Source organism: Anabas testudineus, chromosome 22, assembly GCF_900324465.2.
Source record: "Anabas testudineus chromosome 22, fAnaTes1.2, whole genome shotgun sequence".
Classification (NCBI taxonomy): Eukaryota; Metazoa; Chordata; class Actinopteri; order Anabantiformes; family Anabantidae; genus Anabas; species Anabas testudineus.
The window spans coordinates 390,041-402,704 of record NC_046630.1 but is presented as its reverse complement, the minus strand read 5'-3'; the positions used below and the strand labels follow the sequence as shown (position 1 = coordinate 402,704).

General features: G+C 44.7%; 2 protein-coding genes across 2 annotated transcripts; both read left to right on the top strand.

Moving 5' to 3' along the window:
- The first annotated feature begins 457 nt into the window (after positions 1–457).
- Positions 458–5,434, top strand: tbpl2 (TATA box binding protein like 2). Its single transcript, XM_026340462.1, has 8 exons — positions 458–545; positions 1,039–1,201; positions 3,252–3,465; positions 3,759–3,846; positions 3,936–4,027; positions 4,145–4,312; positions 4,743–4,837; positions 5,325–5,434. The coding sequence occupies exons 1-8, from the start codon at positions 498–500 to the stop codon at positions 5,399–5,401; spliced, it is 945 nt and encodes a 314-aa protein (XP_026196247.1). The 5' UTR covers positions 458–497; the 3' UTR covers positions 5,402–5,434.
- A 513-nt stretch (positions 5,435–5,947) lies between these two features.
- On the top strand, positions 5,948–12,498 carry LOC113148677 (beclin 1-associated autophagy-related key regulator-like). Its single transcript, XM_026340459.1, has 11 exons — positions 5,948–6,222; positions 6,893–6,955; positions 7,263–7,305; positions 7,882–7,963; positions 8,164–8,401; positions 8,551–8,780; positions 9,425–9,542; positions 9,637–9,727; positions 10,096–10,181; positions 10,347–10,521; positions 11,105–12,498. The coding sequence occupies exons 1-11, from the start codon at positions 5,948–5,950 to the stop codon at positions 11,225–11,227; spliced, it is 1,524 nt and encodes a 507-aa protein (XP_026196244.1). The 3' UTR covers positions 11,228–12,498.
- Positions 12,499–12,664: the final 166 nt, after the last annotated feature.

The window sequence follows — 12,664 nt, the reverse complement described above, 5'->3', positions numbered from 1 at the left end:
CACAGTTTGGACCGAGGACTGATTTAAAGAACTTTACAGGACACCGGGTTCCTCTGATTGTCACTGTGGTGGTTCTGTTCAGATCACCTCAGTATTTAAGTCTAATACCGATATAATGAGCTGGAGTCGGAGAAAAACCGGGAGAACCGTCTGTAACGGGCTGTGATCAGTCACTTATGGCACGACACCGGAACCACGTGGATCAAATCTGGGCCAACAGATGATCAACTTCACTAGAGTTTAAAATACTTAGTTTGGTCAGTAATTCGGAGAGATTACTGCGTTAGTGCAGTACTGCTACTGTCCGCGGGTTTTAGTACCTGGAGTTGTACTTGTTGTACCTGAGGCCTCACTCTCGCTGATGTGGACTTGTGACACCTGTGTGTGATGAGTTCAGGATCCTCAGTGTGGATTGGATGCAGCTGTGCAGGTCTGCGGCTCTCAGCCTGGAACCGGATCCTGGATGATCTTGGACCAGGTCAGATGGTTTTTCACTCATGGACGAGTCGGCGTTGGAGCGTTACTTCGATGACTCCATTGCAAACGTGAGTTGAGCTGATTCGAGAGAAACTAAGTTTATTGTTTGTGGGAATAAAAAGATCTAGAAGTCAGTTTTTACCTGATTTCACGAGACATTAATTAAAATCTAAGTTAATTTATGAAGTCAAGTAGTTTTTTAAATATTAAACAAACCAGATGATGAGTTAGTATGTCATCCTGGTCCAAGTCCAGGATCCTGAAAGGTGCTGAGCTGCTGATGTGTTTAAGTCCAGTTTAAAACTACAGTCGGGTCATTGTTCAGCTGCTGTGCTGCTAATGTAGGACACCGTGTAATAAAACTGTCTGTTTGTATTCTTTCTGCTGTTTAGCAATGATATTTAATTAATGACATCAATCTTAATTATTTAACTGTTTAATTTGTAGATACATTTTGTTTAGAACCCGTTTTCTCAACTGTCAATCAAAACACACTACAAACATCCAAATAAGGAAGGTAAAAATAAAAAAAATATTATTTTTAATTCTTATTTCCTGTAGGACTCCAGCTTCATGTTGGGGGAGGAGCTGGGTCTCCAGAACCCCGCCCCCCCTCTGCAGGACCCCCCTTACCTGTCTGAGAAGGTGGTGCCGAGCAGGGAGCTGGGGGAGGAGCTGGACCTCAGTTTTCTACCTGATGAACTCAACACACAGGACAACACAGGTACAGTGCCCCTAAAAAGTTTTCACCCCTTTGGATGTTTCATCCTTTTATTGACATTATAAATCGGTCATGGTCAATAAAAGTTGACGACTTCGACAAAAACAATTCTGAAAATTAATGTCAAAGTGAAAACGGGTTTCTACAAAGTCATGTCAAATAAAAATGTATAAGGTGAAATCAGTGTCTGCATTAATATTAGCCCGCTTTAAAATGACTGACCTCATCCAACACAGGTCCAGATGTTTGGAGCTAGTATTCCCACAGTTTGTGAAATGAGGATTACCTGAGTGCGGTGAATGTGTCTCAAGTGATTGCAATACCTTCCAGATGGTACTGTCAGCACAGTCACTGGTTCTTCAGTATTCCTGGCTACCATTACACCATGAAGACAAAAGAACGCTCCCAGCAACTCAGAGAACAGGTCATTGAAAAGCATAAGTCAGGGCATGGATACAAAAAAATCTTCAAGGCACTGAACATCCCCCAGAGTTCAGTGAAATCCATCATCAAGAAATGATAGGAATATGGCACATCTAAATCTGCCTAGAACAGACCGTCCACACAAACTGAGTGTAAGAAGGAGACTGGTGAGAGAGGCCACTAACACACTGATGACTACTCTGAGGGAGTTACAAGCTTCAGCAACAGAGATAGGAGAGACTGTACATACAACAGCTGTTGCAAGGAGAAAGTCACTGTTGAAGAAAACTCCTGTTAAATCATGAATTGAGTTATAGACATGAAAAAGACTCCATGGTCCAGTGGAAGAGGGTTCTTTGGTCTGCTGAGACCAAATTGGTGCTTTTTGTCCATCAGACAAGATGCTATGTTGGGAGCACACCAAACACTACACATCACCACAAACACACCATCCCCACAGTGAAACACGGTGGTGGCAGCATCATGCTGTGGGGATGCTTCTTGGCAGCCGGCCCTGGAAGGCTTGTTAAGGTAGAGGTTAAGATGAATGCAGCAAAATATAGGACAATCCTGGAGGACAATGCTGTTCAGTCGGCAAGACAACTACGCCTTGAGAGAAGATTTGATTTCCAGCAAGACAATGAACCAAAACATTGAGCAAACCTCATCACCACTGTAAAACATGGAGGAGGGAGCATCATGGTTTGGGGCTGCTTTGCTGCCTCAGGGCCTGGACGGATTGTTGTCATTGATGGAAAAATGAATTCCAGACTTTATCAAGACATTTTGCAGGAAAACGTAAGACCATCTGTCCGACAACTGAAGCTCCAAAGAGGATGGGTGATGCAACAGGACAATGATCCAAAGCATACAAGTAATTCTACAAAAGAATGACTTCAACAGAACAAAATACACCTTCTGGAGTGGCCCAGTCAGAGTCCTGACCTCAACCCGATTGAAATGCTGCGGCATGACCTCAAGAGAGCCATTCACACCAGACATCCAAGAATATTGCTGCACTGAAACAGTTTTGTGAAGAGGAGTGGTCCAAAATTACTCCAGATCGTTGTGCTGGTCTGTTCTGTAACTACAGGAAACGTTTGGTTGAGGTTATTGTTGCCAAAGAAGGGTCAACCAGTTATTAAATCCAAAGGTTCCCATACTTTTTCTCGTCACTGTACATGTACCTCAGACAGTTCTAAAAACAGTACTTCAGTAAATGTACTCAGTTACTTTACAGCTTGTCTTTAATACATTCCAACGTCTTCTTTCTTTTGTTGAATTCTCGTTAATCTCTTGATGTGCTCTTGTGATCTGTTTTTACTGTTGAACTAATTTGACCTTAAGCAGCTGGTTTTGGTTTTTAAAGATGGAGGATGAACGGGTAACAGGAACCGGTTTTGGTTCCACCTCAGCTGTGAGATTGAACCAGACAGAACCACATGACCTGGGTCACAGTGGTGGAGACAGTTTACATGTGTCATATATGTTTGGTTCATTTGGCTTTTGTAACATGATGAATCTAACACGACATGAGGCCATGTGCACTGCAGGTACACAAGGACATGTTGACGTGTACTGATGTTCAACATACGTGTTTGGCTGCTGTGATCGTCTGGTTTCATTCCAGCTGATGCTGCAACTCTCAACGTGTCTCAGGACAGCGGCATTGGTCTGGACTACAACTCCCAAGATTCCGCAGCAGCAGCAGATGACCCCCAGGAGGGGACATCTATGCCCAGACTAGGGACCAGTGCCTCCCCATTTTGTCCCATGACCCCCATGACCCCCATGACTCCCATGACTCCTATGACCGAGAGGTCGGGAATTGTACCGCAGTTACAGTAAGTACTGATACTTTTACTTCGTACAGCAGAACAAAAACGTCAGGTTCAGGTTTAACTGCGTCGTTTTATTTATTTACTTGGTGTGCGTTTGCTGCTTGTCAGACTTTTAAAGAGGATTTGAAAGATCACATTAACGTTGCTGTAGAACATTAAATGTCCAGAGATGAACGAGAAGACACGAGCTGAACACACGTTTAAATGTCAGTGAAGAACCGAACATGTCCAGATGAAGATGTTCAGCGTGTTCACATGAAACTGCAGCAGAACTCTAAAGTGTTCTTTGTTCGTAGGAACATCGTCTCCACAGTGAACCTGGGCTGTCCTCTGGACCTGAAGTTCATCGCCCTTCAAGCCAGAAACGCTGAATACAACCCAAAGGTGCTGAAACGTGGTGATGCACCTTCACCCTGTCAGTCTGCTTGGTCAGTGTCATCGTTCCTCCTCCTCATCCTCATGTTGTGTTTCAGCGTTTTGCAGCAGTTATCATGAGGATCCGAGAGCCTCGAACCACAGCGCTGATCTTCAGCTCTGGGAAGATGGTTTGTACAGGAGCCAAGAGGTCAGTCTGACACTTTTACTACTGCCCCTTTTAGTTGCTCTGACCCTGGTCAGGTTAAGGTCCTACGCTGATTACAACAGGTTAGTAACGCTGTTCTCAACTCTGACTGTGTTTGAGTGAGGAACAGTCACGTTTGGCAGCCAGGAAATACGCCCGGGTGGTGCAGAAACTCGGCTTCCCCGCTCGCTTCCTGGACTTTAAGATCCAGAACATGGTTGCCAGCTGTGATGTGTGTTTCCCCATCAGACTAGAAGGACTGGTTCTGACCCACCAGCAGTTCAGCAGGTACAAACCTGGACTGATCCCTACATGCATCTAACAGCTGTAGTTACTTTGTGGGAGTAAATTACATGACATGAAAAGTTACTAACCAGCAGAGGCTGGATGAAAACAAAGCACATCAGCTGTGATTCCAGTTGGAATCTTCTTAACAAATAAAGTGAAACTCGTCTAAGACGTCTTATCCTGTCGATGTGTGTTAAACTAGTTAGCTTAATATTACACTCTGTTAAACTAGTCAGCTTCCAGTTCCCCTTAGCTCCGAGTTCCACTGAGCTCCAGGTGGATAGAGTGTAATCTTATTCTGTGAACTAATTTAATTTTCAGACATGTTATGTGTGACGTCAGTTTTGATGCTCTTTTTTCTGATTTGGATTATTGATTTTTAGATAATTCAGCTGTTGAATCTCACTTTGTGCATTTTTTTTTTCTCCAGTTATGAACCTGAGCTGTTTCCAGGCCTCATCTACCGCATGGTGAAACCTCGGATCGTCCTGCTCATCTTCGTGTCTGGGAAAGTGGTTCTGACTGGTAAAGAAACTCAAACATAGTAACGGCAGAGACGAATTGAATCATTCCCTAACCCTAACTCTAGTTTTTTGACAAAAGCCTCTCAAAATTCGTCAGGAAACAATAAATATTTAATAAGATGACTTTAGATGGTAATTAATTTACAGTAAACGGGTTTTGAATCACTCAAAGATGTTTTCAATTCAGTTTTCTCGTCACTCTGAGATTTTTTTGTTTTTATTTACAATCCTCATACTTGTGAAATACATGTCTTGTAATTCATAATCATCAAATACAGATCCCATAATTAGGAAATATGTGTCATAAACAATTACCGCTCTTGTTATCAAAGAACTTCAGCTCAAAGTATAAAAGAAAACTTTTTTTTTTATTTTTTATTGTAAGATGACAGATTTCTAATTTCATTCTTTTCAGATTTTTTTTTTCTTTACAATCTATTTCTACATCTTTTATAAATAAAGTTATTTAGTTCTGTGTTAAATTCCAGGAGCTAAAGAACGAGCTGAGATCTACGAAGCGTTTGAGAACATTTACCCGATCCTAAGAGGCTTCAAGAAACAGTGACAGAGCCTCCTGGTCATTTGTAAAAACAATGAATATAATGAGGATGTGTGTATATTATTTTCTGTTGCACAGCAGAGTTTTGGATGGTAAACGAGTCAGCTGTTTGTTTTAGTCTGTGTTTATGGTCTCCATCCTGAAATGAAATGACTGAATAAATGTCAGTTTTCCTACTTACTGCACAGAAAGGTTCTGTTCCATTTTATACAGTGATCCTCTGTTTCACCATTCATTTGATCATCTCCACAGACAAACAGCTGATCAGCTGAAAACTTGAATTTGGTTTCTTTGACTCCACCCCCGGTTACGTCATTACATAAACACGGAAGTGGCCGATTCGTCTTCTGGTCACCAAAACAAAACCTTTTTCTGTGTCGGCCTGTTTTAAACTATGACGGAGACATCACCGCACGAATAACGGTCACACTGTTGGCACGGAGCCGCAGAGAGCACAGAGTCAAGCAGCTGGTTTGTTTTGGCTTTAAGAAGTGAAAATTTAACATTAGCTTAACGTTAGCTGCTTAGCTTAGCTCTTAGCTCTCTCGTTCTATGGCGTCCTCAGCGGGACTCCCGTCGCTCGGCCCCGACCGAGCCTCTTCATCCTCCGGCATTCACGCCGGGGGCAGGCCGTCTCTCCGGCCCCATCACCACCCGGCTCACTCCACCCCGGGCTGTGCGATGGTGGAGTCGGTGGACGACGCGGAGGGACTGTACGTGGCGGTGGAGCGGTGTCCCCTGTGCAGTACCTCCCGCCGCAGGCTCACCTGTGCCCGGTGTGTCCAGGCCGGAGACTTTGTCCACTTCGACGGGAGGAACACGGAGAGGTGAGGTTCTGTGCTTTTCACTGCCGGTTCCGAGCTGAGAGATAAGAACATGTTAAGTTCACACTCTCTTTAATCGTCGGTTTTATGAAACATGAACCGAATTCAGTCCCTTAAATAACACGAATCTCAACTGATGGTCAACGTCTGATTCTCAGGTGTTTCCAGACACCGACAGGTGAGTTAAAGGTCAACGAACCACTGCTGAGACGCGTGTTAACATGCAGGTCGAGTTTAAAGATGACAAATCCTCTTAGAATCTGTTATTAGGTCAGTTTCTCCTTTTTATACCGACACGTTTCTCTTGCTAACGTCAGATTCAGATAAGTTAAGATTTTCACTCCTTTTTATGAAGTTAAACTGAACAACACACTGGATAAAGAACATTTTGTTAGCATTAGCATTAACACTGGTCAGCTTGGCTCTGGGGGTTTTGTGTTCGTGCTGCAGGTTTATGTCGGACTCTGTTGTTGTTTAGCAGAGTTGGCTAACACGACTGAAGTTACACAACATGGAAAAACCCAAAATAGCTTGTGCGTCTCGGTGGTTGTGAGGGGGCAGAGTCACAGGTCACAGGTCACAGGGGGCTTTGGGACGAATCCAGGAACCAAAACAACGTGAGAACAGGATAGAAGTAAAATTGTAATGTGACAGTTTTGTCTTCTTCACACAGATACACAGAAAAGTTAGAGCGACTGAAGAAGCTAAAGGAGGAAAAGGAGCAGCTGCAGCACAGGTAAGTAATACAAAATAGTACAACTAGTACTAGTACAACTAGCACTGTAATCTGGTTTTAATATCAGTCAACATGTTGTGGTGTTACAGCTACACAAAGTGCTTCAGATGTCCAGACAAAGAATTAAACAGAAGCTTTTCAGAAAGAAAAAGAACTGAGACCGAGTCTTCCTAAGAGGTCCGATGTAGGAGTTGCATTTTCAGTACTTGGCCCTTGTTACAGCCCTGGAAGCAGCTCTCTGGATAATATGTGCACTCTCTGTAGAGCTCTAATTGGAGTTAACTGAAGGTGTGAACTCTCCTCACAGGGTCGTCCAGGACATGAACAAGAAGCTGCTGGCTGACGAGATGGTGAGTTCAGCACCACAGTCATCAAATGGACTTTATCTACCGACTGACGGAGCACATTCAGCTCCGTCCAGTAGTAGTCGGTAATAAATATGTTGTACAAAAAGCCTTTAAACGATCGAAGTTAAACTCCACTGACTGGACTGATGCGTTTAACTTAATGGTTGAGATTAATTCATTAACGGCTGATTCTTCCTCTGTGTGCAAAGCAAAATTAACTCACTTAGCAGTAGAACAGGAAAAGTCCAAATTGAAGAAGAGCTGCTGGTTTGTTACACAATAAAAGATGTTGAAACACCGGTCAACTCACTTTATAGTCTGTATATATTTTGTTACAGCACAGAGCCCTGTCCAGATCCTGTGAGGCCCTGCCCTCACCTCTTCCTCGATGTTGGTGATTGTAACTTGGTTAGGCACAGTTCAGAGTGGTGAAATAAAATAAAACCAGGCACAGTATCGGTGGTTGCAGCCTCAGCAGCAGTTTAATCTAATGTAAATCTGTCTGAAGAACATCTTCCTTCATGTTGATTCTGGACTGAACACGAGGCGATAAACTAACGAACTGCTGTTTCCTCTCAGAAATGGAAAATCATGTCATGTAAGATGAAGATTGAGCAGCTTAAGGAGGCGGTCGTCTGGGGCAACGAGGAGGTAAAGACCGGTGAGTCGTCTCCGATTTATCACGTCCTTGTTTTTAACATCTATTTGAATTTAATGAGTCTGAAATTTCACTTTAAAGCACTTTTTTTCCTCCAGCTGCTTTCAGTTGTCAGATCACTATTTTCAGTTTGAAGATGATCTGATCATACCTTATGTTCCTCCTCCTCTTCCCATACTTCCTCTTCTCCTCTCCTCCTGCAGATAAGGGGCTGCTCCTGCGCTCTCAGGAGGAGAGCCAGCGGCTGCAGCGCCGGGCCGGACGTCACCAAGAGAAGCGGGATAAAATCGAGCGTCACAATTGTCGTCTGGGGGAGCTCCTGGAGAAACGTAGCAGAGACCTGCAGAGCAGACTGAGCCAGCTGGCGACTCTGAGGCGAGAACACATCCTGGAGCTCACCACACACATCTTCCCCACACAGGAGGAGAAGCAAGGCAGCAGGTGAGAGTTGACCCACCTGGCTGAGCTGCATCACAGGGAAAGTGTGACAGTGTTACCGTCGATAGGAAGCTGCAATTAGACTCTAACTTGCTGGTGTGTTGGCAACAAGATGCATTAACACGTCCTCTGCCCCTGTGTCTGTCGCTCAGAGACCCTGCAGACGTGGTGGCGGAGTGCGACCCAGCGTTGACCTCCAGCACGGTGAGCGAGCTGGCCGAGGCCCGGAGGACAACTTACCTGTCCGGACGCTGGATCTGGGACGACCAGAATGGAGAGACCAGCATCAGCATCACAGGGCCTCCTGTCAACCTGCCCAGCAATGGAGACTGCTCCGCCTATTACACCTGGGTGGAGGAGAAGAGCTCCAACCAGGGCCCAGGTGAGGAGGGGACAGGGCAGTGTTCAGGTAAACGGGTGACAGCAGGTCAGAGGTCAGACCAGTGTGGTTTTACAGCCTTTACAGTTATTGTAACACATTCACAAATAGTTATTTAAACTGTCTTCACTTTGATTTTATTCACTTCTGTTGGAGTCAAATTTGACTTTTATCTTTGAAAAGTCAAAAAATGTTTTGTACCAATTTTAAAAAGAAAATGTGGAGTTAAAGTCGTAATGTTATTAAAATTAAGTGAGTCTCAGCAGTTCGTGAACACTTAGGAATTTTAGCATTGGTTTTAGGGTCAGAGTAGGTATTGTTTTTCCCCACTCACCCCAACCGGTCGAGGCAGATGGCCGCCCACTATGAGCCTGGTTCTGCTGGAGGTTTCTTCCTCTAAAGGGAGTTTTTCCTCTCCACTGTTTCCTGGTGCTGCTCAGTGGGGTTGTTGGTTCTATATAATTCTGTATACAGTTATATTTGTAATGTCTTAAACCTTAAACAGTGTAAAGAGTCTTGACATGACTTCTGCTGTGATTTGGCGCTGTTAAAATAAAATGGAATTGATTCAAGACCTGTACCTGAACTGTACTCAGGAATGTCCACTGTCTGTCCCTGCTCTGACCTTTGACCCCTGTGTGCTGCAGAGATGGATCACATTAACCCGGCTCACACCATCAGCGCTGCTCTCTGCTACGCCACTCAGCTCGTCACTATCCTCTCTCACATCCTGGACGTCAACCTGCCCAAGAAGCTCTGCAACAGGTAGGACACACCTGCGGCTGCTGCCTTCACTGCACAGCACACTGAGGGAAAACAGAGTGTCACGCTGTGTCTGATGAATGTTTCTGTTCCTCAGTGAGTTCTGTGGAGAGAATCTGAGCCGATACCGTTTCACCAGAGCTCTGAACAAACTCAACACCAACATTCTCCATCTCTGCTTTTCACAGGTGAGACACACTGAACAATTCACTACCAGCCACCTGTCCGTGTTTTAGCAGCTGGACTTTTTCAATCTGAACCTGATCGAAGAATCAAGGTTATTTTCCTTCATGTATGTGACAGACGGGTTAACAAAAGATAAATAACATAAGTCCAGATGTTATGAAATTCCCTGCAGATGTTCCTGACAGGTTGCATTGAATGTAGATTAACTAAAAACCAACTCCTCACAGTCTGGTTCTCTTTTAGGTTTAGTAAGTGTAGGTTCTGACGTCCGGTTCCTCTTGAATCCTGTCAGTAAAATCCATTTTCCTCCAACACGAACAAAGTTAAGTGATTGAAACCAGTTTGAACTGATTCTCCTGTGTGTGTTTAGCACGTTGACAGCGAGAGGCTTCATCCTCATCACACTCTGAGGAACATCATGTTTCTGGTTTCCTCTGACAACGACAACCTGGGCAGGTGAGATACACCTGTGACATCTGAACCAGGCTGACTCAGCTGCCGGTCTCTTTCGTTCCAACCATGTGGTTGATCACATGTAGAGAAAGTTGCTAACAGAACCTGATAAACAACGCTGAGGGAAAATTTGTAGAAAATAAATGATGTTCTATCTGTTGGGTTCAGGACGGGTCCGTTCGAGGTGAGCGCTGACCTGGAGGAGTCGATGGAGTTTGTGGAGCCGGAGGCCTCGGGGCCGGCAGAGGAGAGCGGAGACGAGGTGGTGACTGACGAGGAGACGGACCTGGGGATGGACTGGGAGACGGTGCCCAGTCCACGTTTCTGTGACATCCCGTCACAGGTAGAAACACCTGGATCACATCAGAAACACCTGTTACACTGACACCAACCTACTGACTCCTAATAAACCTCTCGTTTAATGTAGAAATTCCTAAATGTCAGATAGCAGAAACCAGCAGACTGTAACTACGTTGAATGTGATTCTTTATGACCTCACAACAAGAACTTTAAACACTGATCCAGTTGAATTCAGTTTATTTCTAAAGAACTAAATCACATTGAGTAACCTGATGCAGTTGTCTTTGTAAAGTTAAGACCTTTTGTGGGTCTGAGGAGCTGCTGGTCTCAGGTGTCTTCATGTTCACCCAGAATCAGATTATGTAAAAGCTCTTCACAGAACTTCTCTGTGAAGAGGAGCAGTGATGCTTTTTATACAACTAGAACAGAAATAAAAATAAATTCTGACAGAACGGGTTTGAGGTGAACTTGGTCTTTGTCCTCAACGGTCAACAGTAAGTGAGTAGAAAAAAGAAGCTAGTGAGGGAACTAAAGAGCAGCAGAAACCAGATGAATCAAAGTCCAGTTTAGCGTGTTGGACCACGTGATACCTCATCACTTGTCGTTCTCTTCTTGTCTCCTCACAGTCCATGGAGCTCTCCCAGAGTGCGCTGCAGGTTTCCCAGCCCTCTGCTAACACTGGGGGGATGATCTCCTCTGCTGCTGCCTCCGTCACCTCCTGGTTCAGGGCCTACACTGGCCAGCGCTGATCCAAGGGGATCAAACCGGATCATCCAGTCTGGGTGTCTCAGACTTTTGGGTTGTTGTGGAGCAGAGTAGTCTTGGGGTCAGAGGTCAGCTGATCAATGAGAACGTGTCAGAGCTCATACATGTGAAGGACGCCACGCTAAAACCTGACACGTGACACCAGGTCCAAACAGCCAACACGATGAAGTTGTCATACACAAGTTTTCAGTAAGAAGCCGTCCACGTAAGATTCCTCTGCTCCTCGTCTGAGGAGGGAAAAGTTTAAATGAAGAGGTCTAAAGAGATCAGATCAGGAAGCAGGGTCGGGTGTTGGAGGTCCAGGAGAAATGTCCGATTCCTCTGCTGCTGCATGTGAAACCAGGTTTATCTTCTGCATGTGATCACAGGTTTCCTCATGAAAACACGACTGTAGTTCCCATTACATCAGTTCCAGTAGTGTAAATACTACTACTACTACTACTACTACTACTACTACTACTACTACTACTACTACTACTACTACTTGAAGTAAAACCAGGTTCTGGATTGCCGGTTCACTGCTGTTGGGCAGAAAAACACGAACCTTCATCCTTCAGCTGGTGAAAATGACGCCAGAGCTGAAGAAACGTGAAGGTTTCAGTGTTCGGTGGAAAAAACGAGAATAAACCCGTTAAATGATTAAATTCAGATTCACTGAAGCCTCAAACTAAACGTCAGCTCTGAGCCCGTTTCCATGAGAAGGTGTTTGGACCTGTCGTAGCTCAGCACAGGCGGTGTCAGGATATTGATGAGGATTGAAATGTTGTGGAAGTTTCAGGTCAGAATGTGTGTCACCTGTCGGAGACGTGGTCCTCCCGTGTTCACTGAGCGTTTCCCTCTGAGACCTGCCGACCTGCCTTTGACTCTCCTTAAAGGGAAAGTTTGTGGTTTTATTTTTCATTCTTAGGTTTTATTTTTCTGTGTGATGATGATGATGATGATGATGATGATGATGATGAGGATGAGGATGATGATGAGAAACAAACTGACTTCTGAACATCAGCTACCTGATGATAACCGACCTGTTTGCTGACCTGGCCGTGGTGAAGGATCCAGCGCAGCTGGACCACCTCCGAATTTATTGGTCAGGATGAAAACTGAAGCTGGCAAAGAGAAAATGCTGAATATGTGGTTTCACAGTTCTGAAGCTCTGCTGACGGTCACACAGAGACTCAGATTAAGGAAGAGAAGCTGTTTTGAAGGTCCTGTTCATTTTCTCTGTTTTCAATAAAAATCTGAAGCTTCTGAACTCAAAGTGTCGTCAACACGTCTCAGTCATTTGAAACCAGTGTGAAACGGCCACAGGCCCGTTCCTCCTATGGATCCTCGGAGCTGAGCGCATTGTTCTGTGAGCTGCAGATTAGTGTGTTATGTTTGGAATGCTGCTGTTCAACGGTGTCAGATCCTGGATCTGTGGTCTT